Source organism: Lampetra planeri, chromosome 29 (genome assembly GCF_965212315.1).
Source record: "Lampetra planeri chromosome 29, kcLamPlan1.2.h2, whole genome shotgun sequence".
NCBI lineage: Eukaryota > Metazoa > Chordata > Hyperoartia > Petromyzontiformes > Petromyzontidae > Lampetra > Lampetra planeri.
The window spans coordinates 5,357,735-5,372,844 of record NC_136135.1 but is presented as its reverse complement, the minus strand read 5'-3'; the positions used below and the strand labels follow the sequence as shown (position 1 = coordinate 5,372,844).

The 15,110-nt window shown below is 43.2% G+C and overlaps 1 protein-coding gene across 4 annotated transcripts in view; it reads left to right on the top strand.

Moving 5' to 3' along the window:
* ZBTB16 (zinc finger and BTB domain containing 16) overlaps positions 1-15,110 on the top strand; it is a 59,131-nt gene that overhangs the window by 22,223 nt on the left and 21,798 nt on the right. For all 4 annotated transcript variants that reach the window (XM_078608150.1, XM_078608149.1, XM_078608151.1 and 1 more), the window contains exon 8: positions 9,228-9,314. In XM_078608150.1, the coding sequence (XP_078464276.1) occupies positions 9,228-9,314 (87 nt within the window). The remainder of the gene's footprint in view (positions 1-9,227; positions 9,315-15,110) is intronic.

The window sequence follows — 15,110 nt, the reverse complement described above, 5'->3', positions numbered from 1 at the left end:
CCTCCCCCCCTCCTCACCCCCCTCCCCCCCCTCCTCACCCCCTCCTCCCTCCCTCCTCCCCTCCCTCCCTCCCCCCCTACTCCCCTCCCTCCCCCCTCCCTCCCCCTCCCTCCCCCCCTCCTCCCTCCCTCCCCCCTCCTCCCCCCCTCCCCTCCCAGTGGCACATTTCTCTAAACAACGCGACCCGCGCATTGGCTCGTGCGCCGGCGCATCGTGCGTCACCACGCGTGTGCAAAGTCGCCAACCGCCCCCACGGCCACCAACCACCACGGCCTGCCACATTAAAACGGTTGGGGCAACCGACACGCCAGAGGACTGCGTGTACGAGATACAGATGTGGCAAGCGATGACCACCTCCCTGCTGCCCCCCCGGGCCATTAAATTCCTACAGTGATCCAGTAAATTCATCCAGGGTGGCGGTGTGCAATTATCGTCCGCGCAGGGTGCCCCTACTGCAGGCTGTGCGTTGGAACGTGATGCTGGGTATTGGATACGGCTGTCGAGAGCCGGAGTGGGCAGCTTGCCAGAGCAGCAGGGTACAGTATGTACAGTCTGTACCCAGCCAAGAGATTACTTACTGGTTTCCTCGCCCGTAAACAAATAACTAACCCAATAAACATGCTGGCTGCTGCTTGGGCGCCACTCAATACCACGACGCATGCCAGCCACAAGCCCTCGCAAAATGCCATGAATATATCAGATCTTTAACTTGATTCCAGGGGAAAATAGAGGGTTGTTTTTTCTCCTTCATTTATTTAGATTTTGAATGCATGCCTTATTCATACAGTCCTAAGGGAGATCTCTAATACTGTGTGAGGGTGCATACAAATTAGTGTTTTGTATTGAAATTATGGCACAGGCGTTTTTATTTCTCGACAAGGGTTTTTATTTTTGTATGTAAAGCTGTATGATCTTTCCACATAACGGGCTAATTTATTTACACATTAATTTGACTTCACGAAAGGCCCCCATGCCCATGATTCATGTTTAGTGTGGTCGTTATAACAGTACATGCTGTCAGTGGGAATTGTAATGCATACCACCACAATCTGCAGTGTCGCGCTCGCCTCTATTTCAATGCTCTTTCATTTTGAAGCCCTGTTGGTCATGTTCCAGTAATTTCTTTGGTGTTACTGTACACTTTGTTCTTGGCTGAGCTGGAGTGCTCACAGCATGTGCATTTTACCCCTTCCCCTGCCCATTTCCTCCTCTGCAAGAGAGAACAGCTTGTGAAATATTGATTAACCCATTCGCTGTGACTTTGCAGGCACAGATCATGCTTCTCAGCGTGAGCAAAGGATGCAAAGTACGAACTTTACGTAACAAAAACATTTATAGCTTGCGTAAATGTAGTCTGTTAGCCTACGTTTTTCTTCTTTGTATGGCTAATGGTGTTGAAGAGCAACAGCTATAATGTTAGCCTATGATTTGCGTCGCAAATCATTGTAGCACAACAAATTTTTTATCACAAAATTTGCGATATAAAATTTGTTGTGCTACTTTGCTTTTACAAAAAAAAGAATATCATCATACCCATCTTATTTAATCCAAAGTTGAATCACATGGAACTTGCCATGGTCGCCTTAGATCTTTATCATCCAATATCTTTATTTCTATCACAGTTTTTTCTCGAGTCATGTACATTTTTTATCTGTAATAGCTGTTAATGCTCACATGCCAGTCACTCGTATATACAATATTAGGTCGCTACTTCTGCATAAAATATAATTTTTTGAGTAAGCGACAGTTTCATGAAATTGTTAAAGAAGTAATTTTTGCTAATTTTTTTTTTCTAATCGTTGGTTCAAGGTTTTGCACAGACGTGTTATTGGATAAACTACAAGTCACAGAATATTGAGACATTTATTTATTTATAGTCGTCGGTCATATGCTGATTTAATTTATGTATTTATAGTCGTCGGTTATATGCTGATTGAATTTGGGCTGGCTCTGAAAATGCGTGCTAAAGTTTGTGCTGGGAGAGAGTTAATAGCGAGTCACGCGCTTATAAGGGAAACTATGCTGCCTAATAGGCCATCCTGACATGCATGTCACCGTGATCTGGAGCAAGCAATGTTACGAGCTTTAAAAAGAACAGATCTGGTCTTCATTTCACTTGCCACTTCACTCGTGCCGAGATGTTGCACGTAATTAATGTGGGTAGAGATAAAGGACTTGTTGATATACGGCCATAATGCATGTAAGCAGCTGTGTACGGGCTTGCGTCTTACAAAAAACAAATCTTGATCTATGCCATTAATTTACTTGGCAAGGGAAAAAAAAACCTCATTATTTATCCAGCACTCCCGTATTACTTATGTTAGACAAAAGAGGACAGTTTTTAATTATCCTGTTCAATTCATATTTTTATGTTTTTAATTAAATTTAATTACTGTTTTGCATGGCACATAACTCGTCCGGTACAAAATGTTTTGAAGGATTAGGGGGGGGGGAAACATCCCAGCGACTATTTCGATTTATATTCTTTTGCCTGCGGTTTGTTTGTGAATATTTGAAGGGTTATCACTTCAAGATTGGTGCACAGAATAGAGTTGGTACATGTATTAAGTATAATGTGTTTTCTAAGGTGGTTCATTGCTCAGTTGCTCTGCCAAGCATCTCAAGCTGAATTTTTTTTATCTGTTGACTGTACTGACTGGCTGTTGGTTAAGTGGGCGGGCAGGCTGCCTGGCTAGGAAGGTTCCAGGGTTTAGTAAACACGCAGTGTTTGGGAGGTCAAAGTGACCTCATTGGCGAGCACTCGGCTGATTCAGACATTGCACGATGTGCTATTGGTAGGACCGCTGCTTGGCAGGGCACATCTGCATGATAAAGCATAACTGTTATGTAAATGTATCTCAAAACAGACCGCTTTGTGCTTTATATGGCTATCTGAATCGGGTTTCCATATTAATTTAATGTTTTCTTAACATTTTATGACCATTTCGTCTGCATCGGTAGCAAAGTTATAAAAATAGTTTACTGATCATTTTTGGAGTTTTTACTTTTGAGTTATGATGCTTTTTTTTCTTTTTTAAACGTAGGTTATATGGGCTGCTTAATTTTGTGTTGGATTTATATTGTACTCGTTAAACGTAAATAATGTATTGAACTATTATTATTATTAAGCCTAGAAATCTCTTTGTTTTAGGATGGCTTCCAAGACAATAGCTCACTGTTGTTTAATAGCAAAGGCACACACATCTGTACAACAACATTATTACCTTTGCAGATTAATTTCCTCGCCCCTTTATAGCTTTGCTTCAAGGATGACCTGCCGTGGATGTTTACCACTTTGTTTTATTGTAAAGCCGTGCAGAGTGTGTAAGAAGATGAATAATATTTACCATGCCACTAATAAACTGGCCTCCCGTGCATATGTGTGGAATTTGGAATGGGATGGATGCACTTTGGCCCACACTAAGGAGGTAAAGTTGCTCAATAACCACATGTGCCATTTAAAAGTTGGGTTTGTGTTCTGTTTATGACCTCTTTGAACAGGAAACTGGCAGAGACACTTACGAAGCCTTCCACCTGTTGACATACGTCTCATTGCCTTCTTTCTATTGGCTGGGTACGACATCGGGTCGCACTGTTTATATCTTTTCATAAGAGGGCATATTTTATTTTTATTAAATCATTGCCTGCTGTAAAATGAGTAAGGAAGCCTTTTTTTTAATGGTCACAGATTCAGAATGGTCTTAGCTCTCTTGCTGATTTTGAGTCTTCATATCAATCACTCTGGGCAAACAAAATACGATTTTTTAAAGCAGCGTGTCGCTCTGGCTGAACACAATAGAATTTCAGTTGCATTGTGTTAAATTGTACACCGTGTCTGACCAGGTTTTGTTGGGGATGGTAGGCGGGATTGTTTAGTATTAAAGTGATGAAGGATCGTAACCGTTGCCCTCATGTTGATAGCAATTGACAGGAAGTTTTCTCGTGCGGTGAAATTCGCATCCGTACTGTGATTACATGTCGTTACAGTCCTCTTTTTTTTTTAGTGCCGGAAGAAGAAAGCAAAAATCAGTCGCCAAACTGACGAGATGTTCATTCTAGATTTGAAGTTTTCGTGACTGCAAGAAGAAAGCAAAAATCGACGAGATATTCATTCTAGATTTGAGGTTTTTGTGACTGCAAGGATCCATACTCTTTGTTTTTTTTCGGTAAAGTCATGTAGGTAAAATTTTTAAATAAATTAGAAAAGAAAACAACTAAATTAAATCACGACGTTTCGGGCGCAACACAAGCGTCCGTCTTCGTTGTCCGCACCTGAAGACGGACGCTTGTATTGCGCCCGAAACGTCGTGATTTAAATGAGTTGTTTTCACTTTTATTCTATTTTATTTTTTACCTACGTGACTTTACCGAAAAAAACCAAAGATATTCATTGGCGAAAAGTGTGTGTGTGCACGGGAGGGTGGTCGTTAATATCTTTCTGGCAGTGCCACAGTACTTGTTGTAGTCGACAGCTGTTGTTTACATCTGTTATAAGACTGCATAAACGATGGGCCAAAGGAAGAAGTGAGATCATCATCCACCGGAATGGTGAAGCAATCAATCAACATCTAGACTTTCACAACCCACATTCCACCATGGTGCACTGCATAATAAATGCCTTACATCGTAACTTTCCCCCCCTTCCCCATTGGTGATCATGTGTTCCCTAAGTGGGGTATAAATTGTGGCGTTCTATCAAAATCTCAATTGTTGTAGATCAGTAGCTTTTTTTAGGTTCGAATTTAGATTTTTTGACAGTACCCTTGTACTTTTTACAGGTTTTAATAACACATGAGTATGAAAAAGTGTAACAGTACGGGGTACATAAAATAAACATATGCTTACGTACAAATCTTGTACTTAAATGTTATTAGTTTCATCAAATTTTATTGACAACGTTTAACCGGTCTCCCACCATTTCACGGCAGAGAAAAACAGAAATAAAGTTGCAAAATGTAGTTCCGTACTTCATAAAAACCCAAACAAAAGTATGTGCGCACGCAAATAAGAAACTTAAAGGCCTAGAGCACCTGCCATGGGTGACCTAAAGTGGACTGACACTGTATCACAGGCCAGCTGCCTCTCAGAGTTTCCCGTGGGCTTTTTGACCTGCTCAGGATGTTGTTAGATCTGCATGCCGATAATCCCGCTTCCCTCTGGCTCCGGAAGAGCCAGGGTTAGTCTGACTGCACAGGACGTACATACAAGAAATCCCTCGGGGGCGTTACAGGGATTTTCTTTTGTCGTAGCTAGGCCGCAATTATGAAGAGTCGAGGAGCACGTGTAAGAAAAATCGTCGAGGGCTTCTTCTGGTCAGGCACGTGTTACTGCAAAAATAAAGATCCCCCGTTTCGCCTTAACAGAGACCGTTGGGGCAAGTGCTGTTAGCGAGTAGCACCTATGAAGGCCGGCACGGCACACGAGGTAGGTGGGTGGCCAGCACCACGCCCTGCCACTATATCTCCCCAGTGATGTTGTTTTTACGCACCGCATCAGGTACTAATTTGAGGCTGAGTCGACCTAGGAGAGGCCCAGAACCGGTTCAGATAATCGTCACTGGTGTTGGCCGCGAATCGAACTCGGGTCGTGAGGTTGATCGCGCGCTAACCGCTACACTAGTGCTGGACATGTATGCTGGGGAGCATGGGCTGACTTGGCCCCTTGAATAGAGCCACCAAAAGAGGCACCAGCAGAGGCACCATGCGTTCACAGCAGGGCATGTGGCGTTCACAGCACATGGGGTGGTGTGGTGGCACGGTATTAAAACATTTTCCCACTCCCCGAAATCAAAAACGCCCCCTTCATGTTGCAAGAGCTTGCTTGAATCCATAAGATAAAAATAGACCTTAATTAGCCCCGCTAACAGATTTCACAGTGATATTTAACATTGTTTAGATTTTTTATCCTGCGGCAGATAGAAAAAAATCATATTTGCATTTTGATGTATTATTTCTCTAGTGCCCACTTTGATTTAGTAGGTAATTTTAAGCTGCTGTTTGAAAATGAGTTGGCGTTCTGTTCAGCTTGCTACATGTGGTATATAGAATTGAGGTTCAAAGAAGAGTATTACTTGTTTCGAGATGTGTTTGTAGCTTGGAATTCCAACCAGGGGAAATGTGATCTCTGGTTTGCCTACTCCTGATGGAGAAAAACACATCAACACAGGAAAGTGGCCGTAGCATGCTATCATTTTACATGTACCGTATAGCAGCTTGTGTTGCAGCCTGCCGTTTAAAACCATTTATTCCCTTTACACGTAGACCTTCAAATACACGCGCGCACAGCTCCACTTTCAACAGCCAAAAGATGCGGCCATTCCTGCAAGGACGCTTTTAAACGGGGGTGGGGGGGGGGTCCACTTAGTGCACGGCAAAATTGGATTGGGAATCGGTAACAAATTTGAAGTCAAATATTGGCAGGACCTCGTAGAACTTTCCGTAACCCAGAACTTAAAGTACGCAGGTGGCTGAATGGGAAGAGGCCCCATTTAACGTAACACGAGTGGTGTTTTGGGCTAAAGGCTTGGCCAGACCCCAAGCCAATGATCATTACCACGTGTTCGGGGACTATTTATTGCTCACAGTTGGCTATAAGCCCTCGCTACATCCCGGTTACATTCTTCTTTGACAGTTTTGTCAGGTCATGTTTACAATTCACTGAAAGAAGTGTAATGCCGTGCGCTACGGTATGGTATGCTGTACGTCATGTTGCCACGAGTGAGTGCCGCAAATGGCTTTTAATTCTGGACCGGCGCATGCGTACGATGCCGAAAGGATCAGGTGCGTTTGTGTGTGCTTTTTTTTAAATTAGTTGGTCAAAAAAAGTGTGTTTGGTGTTCACAAGTCAAATAGGTTTATTTATATACTGTGCACATTCCGTTAGAGGTTTGTTTTCAGGGTCTATGCCCATTTTTACATTGGTGCTTTGGGGTCGAGCTCTGAGATTCTGCTAAATTGCGCTGTTATTCCAGCAACTCGAGTTCGATTCCCTGCCCTGGCTGACCTCAGCAAGGTGATATCTCAATCAGTCTTGTGTCAACCTCCTCCCAATTCACAACCTCCTGTGACGAATAAGGCCATGGGGGGGGGGGGGGGGTCTTCATTCAGCAGTAGATTGATAACAGGGTGTAAACCATTACGAGTGTTTTAATGTACATGCTTCACGTAATAGGTATATTTAAGGGAACATTGTTTAACCACGTTGTAATATGTGGTATATATTACGTAAACATTCATGTCCTATGTTATTTATTGCCTCAGTGTGGCCAAGTGAAAATTGAATTTAAATGTTTGAATTCCTTATGCGGTTGGACTGAGATTTACTTTTCAACGTAGGTCCTTGGGACTGTGTTTTTTTTACATACCCCCCTGACACCACCTCCTCTGCTTTCAGTCGTGAGTATGAGTTACCGGGTGATTTGTAAATGATCAGACTTGCTTCATGCCTGGCGGGCGGGGAGATGCTAACCCCTAGGGTAGGACGTGTAGGGTTGGGTGTTTACAGAATGGCACCACTCCTGGTTTAAGAGAGCGGAGAGAGAAACCCGGCTGTCCTTTTTCCAGCTCTGGAAAACACCGGATGATGGCGCTTTCTATTCCTGAACGTCCACACCCCCCCCCCTGCCCACCAATCACCCACCCATCATCGGCGACACTCCCTGATCTAAACCTCGCTGAACCTACGTGCCAGCGCACGGCACGTGTTGATCGCGGTGTTTCTTACAGGACGGCTGCGTATTATTTCGCGTACCTATTTTAATTAGAATTAAAGTAACCCCCCCCCCCCCCGTGTATATAATAAATGCGCATGTGCAAATGTGCAACGCGCGTGTAAGAAGGGGGAAAAAATGCCACGGAACATTTTGCATGTGCTGGGACAAAGGCCATGTCAGGTTTGGCTCAGGTGCTGTGACCTTTTGCAGTGAACACGTTCCAGCATTAGGGCCCCCAGTGTTCATTGTTTACCCATGGTGTGACACTTAAAAAAAGGTTAATTAAATTCATTTAGCATATTTATTCCTCTTACCATTTTTTTGGTTTCGAGCTCAAGTCTGATAAAAAAAAATGTTAACTGCACGTGCATTACGAGTACTCTAGTACGACTTCCGTTTTCTATTTATAATTCATAATTGAATTTTTTTTTATCAGATTTGTTTAAAAAAACGCATTCTTTTTTCCCCTCATTATACAACATCAGCAGGACCTGATCATCTATGTTTTCCTGAATGTACGCACGCACGCACGTGTTCGTGCACTTGCGTGGGCGCAGGTCCAATACTGTACACTTTTTGTCACGGGATGCCAAAGCCATTAGCGCTAGCGAAACAAATGAGGAACTGAATTTATAACAAAAAAACGTTTTGCAGTGCAACATATCCAGCTGCTGCACACAAAAAAATTAGGAACCACGGTGGTTTGGGGTCTGGCCTCCAAAGTGTACAGTGACTGACCCATGCCAAACTTAAAACCCATTGGATATCGGCTCCACGAAATAATATGAACATCAGAAATGGTTTGGAGTTTTTGTCACCGAATTTTTATCCTCGCTGTGCTCTCGCTATCTCATGAGATGAAGAATCCATTCAGATCTCTCACATTTAGCAGTGTAATAAGCCTCGTGTGTTCGAGAACAGGTCACGGAAACGGTTATAACACAACACTCCTTATTCTGTGCTAGCGCTACGTGCCTTGACCGAAAGAACCAAGAATATGAATCCCTGCAGTCACGAAAGCTTTAAATTAAAAAAACAATACAATACTCCTTATGCATTCCCTGAAAACATTACTGCTTATGAATTCGCTTAACACAGTACCACTTATGATTTCCCTTTAACTGACGCCTGGTCATTTTCCCACCCTGCCCTACCACAGAGAGTTTTGTTTTTTTCTCCATTGCAATACATAGTCTTATAGCCCTGCAGGTATTAACAACAACACAACTGTACCACCATTGTAACCTCATTTGCCAGTAGCAAAATATGATAATAGTTTTTTTACCCTTCTAGCTGGCAACAAAACTGACACTGTACTCAGTGGTAAGAACACTTACTTTGTGCAAATGTAACAACCACAATGGACAAATAATTAAATATTTTTTTATTTTTATTTTGGGTGTTCGAAATTCAGTGAGGTGCACGTAAACGTTTATGATGGTGGGTGGTGTGTTTCAGTTGCTGTCTTTTTATTTAAATCGTCCGCATGTTTACTGTTTTCTTGTTTTGTTTTTAGCAAACGGGCAAAGTTACTCCTGCGAACAGTGTGGCGCCGCATTCACCAAAGAATCCAGTCTGGAGCATCACAGGGAGGCACACAGAGGTAAAACAACAACAACAAACCCTTTAATAAACACTCACAGTATCTGTCGCTTTCACGAACAAATGTTGTCGATCAAAGCTCCGCAACTTGTCGGGCGAAACACATGTTTATTCAAGCACAAGAGCCGAGCGTGATTTCTGAGGCCCTTCAAAAGTTCTTGCCGAGCTCACGTTGGCAACTCCCATTGACAAAGTTTCCTTTTTTAATTGAATCGAGTTACTGTACAATACATTCCTTAAAGTCAAGTGCAGTTCAGTGCACGCGTGAGTGCCAAAAGAAGGTGGCACGGCTGCTACATAATGTATATTGCATCGCATTTTGTGGCTTGGTATTACGCCAGGCAGCACAGGGGTTGGCATTTTGCCAAATCTCCTAAATAGTCACAAGCCGTCACATACTACAGGGTAGAGGAGGAGGAGGGGGGGATGAGAGCGCCACGTTATTCAGCCGTGTGGAGTTGCGATGACATTGCGGTGCACAAAGGAGCCGTCAGAATTATAGTATGGCTATCCGGCTGCGCTCTTGATCTACTGTATATCCCGTAGTGTCAACACGGTTCGTGTTTTTCTGGCCCGTGTTGCGATCCGTCACCACCATCGTATTATTGACCTTCGACATAGAGCCTCTGCTCTGGGCTCCCTCTACCGCACCGCCCCCCCCCCCTGTTTACCCCCCCACAAAACCACCCCGTGTACCCGGGCTCTCCGCCAAGAGAACATTGTGTTCCTGTGGCGTGCAGCGTAGATCAGAGGCAAACACTGTGTGTGCGTCTTGGCCGGCACGGCCAGGGGCTGCTGAAAATGCGGTGGTAAATAAGCAGATCTGTTTCCACTCCGAATACAATAAATGATGCATGAAGATGCTTTACTTTCCATCACGTCACACATGAACTAGCCATCCTTTTATCATGACTAATTTACGACATTAAAACCGAGCTGCGACACGCGACTTGTGGCTGCTGCTTCGTGCCCACATCTGGTTTGGGTGTAAAGAGCGGGGGATTTCAGATGTGCGATGCAATGTCAGAGGACATCGGTGCCTTTGGAAAAAAAAACACGTTTCACGTGTTTCGACAACAACTCTCGCTGCACGCTTTTGTTTCTTACACAAATGTACGAGTAAGGTGTGGTTTGGCTGAATGCATTACATATGTATCAGTTGTGGTATTCAACATCAGTGTTGTGTTGTGCAGTTTAATTTGGTTGCTTCGTAGTCTAGGTCTCCATTGAAACAAATATTTTTAGACTCAATGAGATGTAATCTGATATCTGTACAATATAAATATGAAATAATAAAGCATTTCGCGTAGCTCATACAATGATGACTTAACTGTAGAAGCGTTTGTGACATAACCCGCACAGATATGCCAAATGAGAATTGACTAATCCTTTGTAGCTTTGTCATTCACAGCTCATAATCCATTTGTATATTAGCTGATGTGGTGTGCAGTAGTTATTGGAGTGGCATTAGCCACTCTGGCCATTGGGTAAGTGAAGTGGCGTTGCCTTAGGCCTCCGGGTATCAGGTTATAGGATGCATTAGAGTATAAGGAAAACTGAGAATTAGCATGTCCCTATTATGGGTAATTTGGCCAGGAATACTCCTCCTCTGGGCATATTTTAATTTGTTAACAAAGCACAAGCATGGTTTTGCGTAAAATAAATCTTACATTACAAATGCTACCGTATAGGCATTTTAAGAGCTGTGGTTTGAAAGTCGGGTGCTTCATTGGACATTGAAAGGAGTTTAAGGCATGCGTGTAGTTATTTATATAAACTTCCAACAGATGGTTTATCGAAAAAAAAGGTTTATTTGACATAGCAAAGTTATGAATCAGACAGGATGTACTTCAGCAAATTGTTCTTTCCAGAGTGCTTAAATAACAGATGTATTTAAGTACAAAAAACATTTTTTTTCAAATACCCCGAAATAATACCACTTTGGGTTTTTTAAAATGGTTTTTACTTTATTTTAATGTTGTGAGTCACTAGCTCAGCAGCGTACACAGGTCGTGTGCCTGCTGTGCTTGAGAAACTTGTTGTTCGACTCCGTGCTACTTCTGTGGCATCATCAAGTGGACTGTGTTCAATGTCCCTGCCAGGCCAGCCCGATGATTGTGTCTGCAGGCTGCTCCAGATGTTGGCCTTGCCCTTCCGGCACTTCGCATAGACTTTGCCGCTAAACTGGGCAGCACATGCCAGCCCTCATCAGGGGTAGTTTGAAATTGATCTTTTGTGTTATTTTGTGGTTCTTACCACCCCCCTTCACCCCCCGCCCCCCACCGCTACTGCCACTGTTATTTGTGGGTTTACGTAAGAATACTCAGTAGCGTGCTTTTTCTGCCTATGATAGAACTCGTAAGCAACTGTTATGGTTTTCCCACTTTTGATCTCTGACTCACTTGAAGGAAACTCCTAACCAACGTGAAGTGATACTAATCTGCGTGAAATATTCCATCCATTCTATGTTGATTTAATGGGCCATTATGTACATACTGAAGTGTACAAGTACGCATGTATGTGATGGCAAATTTTATTTAAAATATACTTTGTCAACAATCATTAAAGGGCATTGCCGTATACAGTTTTATCAACAATCATTATAAAATGGCATTGCCTTATACAATTAGAGAGAGAGAGAAAAAAGAACAACCATACAGAAGTATATGTTATAGATTAAATAAATATAGTATTCCCCAAACGTTAGTTCAGGAGCAGGTACATTTTATTACATGTGGGTGGCTGTGTTGTTATTCTATGCACCTTTAAGGCTATTAGGTTAGTTGTGTTTTCTTTGAGCATTTACTTTATCTGTGGTACGGTGAACAATTGGCCAGTGTTTTCGAGGAATGCCCACTCGAGCATATTGTGCAGACGTCTAAATTGGCTCCTTTTGGCCGAGGGTTCGGATGTACCGCATAGTTGCGCAGTAACAGTAGATGAGTTTATTGGGTCAAATGGCCAAAACAGCTGTTCTCAATCTTCTTTGAAGCCGTTTAATTCGTTCACGGGCGCATGCAAAGTTTGTTTTTCGTTGCCTACCAGCCATTAAGTGTGATTATGGCGAGTCTGGAAGTTTTTGGGAAAGTTTGCATCGTGACCTATGCACACACGACATGTGTTTTAATTTGCAAAAATATTGCTCGAGTTTTTATCGGTTACAATAACGTGCAATGAGAAACGAATAGGATAATCAAACATTTTTTCAAAGGAAATTGACAATATAGATTTAATCATTACGACATGTTATATATTGCATGTGTCACTTAGAGAATAAAGCTTGAAGTGCAATACCCCGTAACTCACACGTGCCGCAGCATTACATAATGTTTTATCGTGTGCATTCGACTTAGTTCAGTTTCCAGGTAAAGGCCAATTATTTAAATAAATTGACTCTCTTTTGGCACGAGAGACTTTCGCGAAAATACAAAGGGAAAAAATACGCAGAAACGGGAGAACAAGGTGCACCCAATCGGTGTGACCGAACTGGCGGTAAATATTACGCAGAACGCCTGTCTCGGCAGAGATCGTAATGCGGCGCATTTGGAATGTTGTTTTCCAAACAACTGTAAAGCCACTAACATAATAAAGCCAGCTTACAACAAAAAAAGAGACCGGAGCTTGAAAGTATTAACCCTTCCCCCTCCACCACCACCACCACCATCGTCGCCCTCCCCCCAATGGCTCTGGCCGGAGACGCAGGGGCAGCGGTTTCCATTTCCAGGCTGCTCAGTAATCCCAGTTCCCAGCCCATTCCCTGCTGACTGCCCAGAAATTCAGCCCATTCAGGGTCCCTTTCAGCAGCCAGGGGTCAGGCCTCGCTTGACCTACCCCACTGAAAACTGGAACACCCCTCCCTTCGTCCTCCCCGAGCTCTTTGTATGTACAGTGCTACCAGCCTGGGTGAGCGGCGTTCTCATGCCTCACTTTTTAATTCACAATTGTAAGGATTCCCGTTGTGTCTTGTTGCTTTGTGGCTCAGTCTTTGGCATTCATCAAGGGTTCATCCCTCATAGTAAAGAGGGAAGAGAAGGGAGTGGGGTGGGGCATGAAATGTATTCAGCAAAAGAGATACGTTATACTTATTAACTTATGCAATGTAAACATTGGCTACAAAAAGGCCATAGTTCCAGACTGTGAACACGTGTGTGTGTTTCGGAGGACAGAATGTATCTTCGTTTGTGATACTTTACGAACCGGGCAGAATATTCGATTTGACCTCATTGCAATAGAATGGGGGAAAGTGTTGAAAATATCGCCCGAACTTTTTTGTCCGTTTCAATTGTCCACTGTTCTACGCACTGCCCCCCACCCAAATGTGCATTTGGCCTGGGTAAAAAACTCTGACATTCCATGCTGACCATGCTTTCCGGTGGCTGACTGCAGATTAAAGCTGCCTTGTCTCGTGTTACAGCCTCCAGTGAGAATTCACGGGGAGATTTACAGAATACAGGTTGTGGCAACGGGTTAGGGATTTAAGTTGTTGTTTTTCTCAACGTTGCCAGTTTGTAAAGAAAATGCCACTGTAAAATGTTTTGGTATCCTGTCTGCATTACTGCTTTACAGAGAACGGAAGTGTGTTATCTAAGATTTGTGCAATGCGTATCGTTGTTGTCGAAGCTTATTCAAATGTGTACCATACATTTTAAAAAAGTATTTTTTTTATACGGGACATTCACAGAATTCGTGAAAATGAATCATCCTTTTTTCTTTGTTGAAACTAGTTTCCCAGTGTAGAATGCTTAGTGTCAGCCTCAGCTGCTTTACGGCTAAATTTAGCATGTACTGCACACACATCTTCCCCTCCCATCGAACGGATAATGACTTTACAGTAGGGAAACACTGCCGCCTCCGACTTTCCCATCCTAACCCTGCTTTGTCCTCTAGCACCTCCAAGTGTCAACATGAAAGGCAGTAGGCAGCATCGGTGCGGGATGGATAGCTTCCCATTATAAGGGGAAGCATCTTGTCACTGATAGCATCTCTGGAAGGCTGACAGATGACTAGCAAGCCGAGAGCCACCACCTCATTAAATGAGCCTGTGAGGAACAGCTGCCCCGGGACTTAAAAGGGCCCACGACTGTAATGTGCAGAAACAAAGCAATTGAAGAAGTACTGCCATGCATGCGTTAACCCGTTCCATCTTATGAGAGTTTACCTTGCGATGGCATGCGCTCCCACCATTCGGGAAATCCAGTGTACGTGTATTTCACAGTTTGCCTTTGTGCAGCGGTGTAACCTGTGTTCTGTTTAGTTCGCGATTCAGGTATGTAAGGCAGAAAAAACACATTTATGTTTATCTTACTCTTTAAATTTGGATGGTGTTGGGTTTTGACACTTCCCCCCCCCCCCAAGCAGGAAATATGTGTTCAAGCCCAATGCACTTTTGCGTTTTATTGATCTGCTTTATGCTTTAAGATATTTGGCGCAGTGTGGGGCGCACTTTACTACGACAAAGCAATTCAATATTGGAAACGTTTCCAGTACAATATGTCTGGCACATCGGAGCAATGAGAACGGGTTGGCTTTTATTTATTTTGTTTCGTGATAGCGATGTCGAGGCATTTCAATAGAATTAACCAAAGCCATTACACTCGCAGAAACACGATTTGGTTTACGTTATCTTTTTTTTTAATGCATCGATGTTCACGTATCTTTTAAAACCAAATATCTGGATTTATAAACGTGAATGCGTTGAGCTGACAAAGCAACATGCATCTTTCCCTCTGCCCGGGCAAAGCAGTCGGAACAAAAGGCAAACAAAGGGTTGCAATGGGGGTTTGGCAGTGTTTGCAGG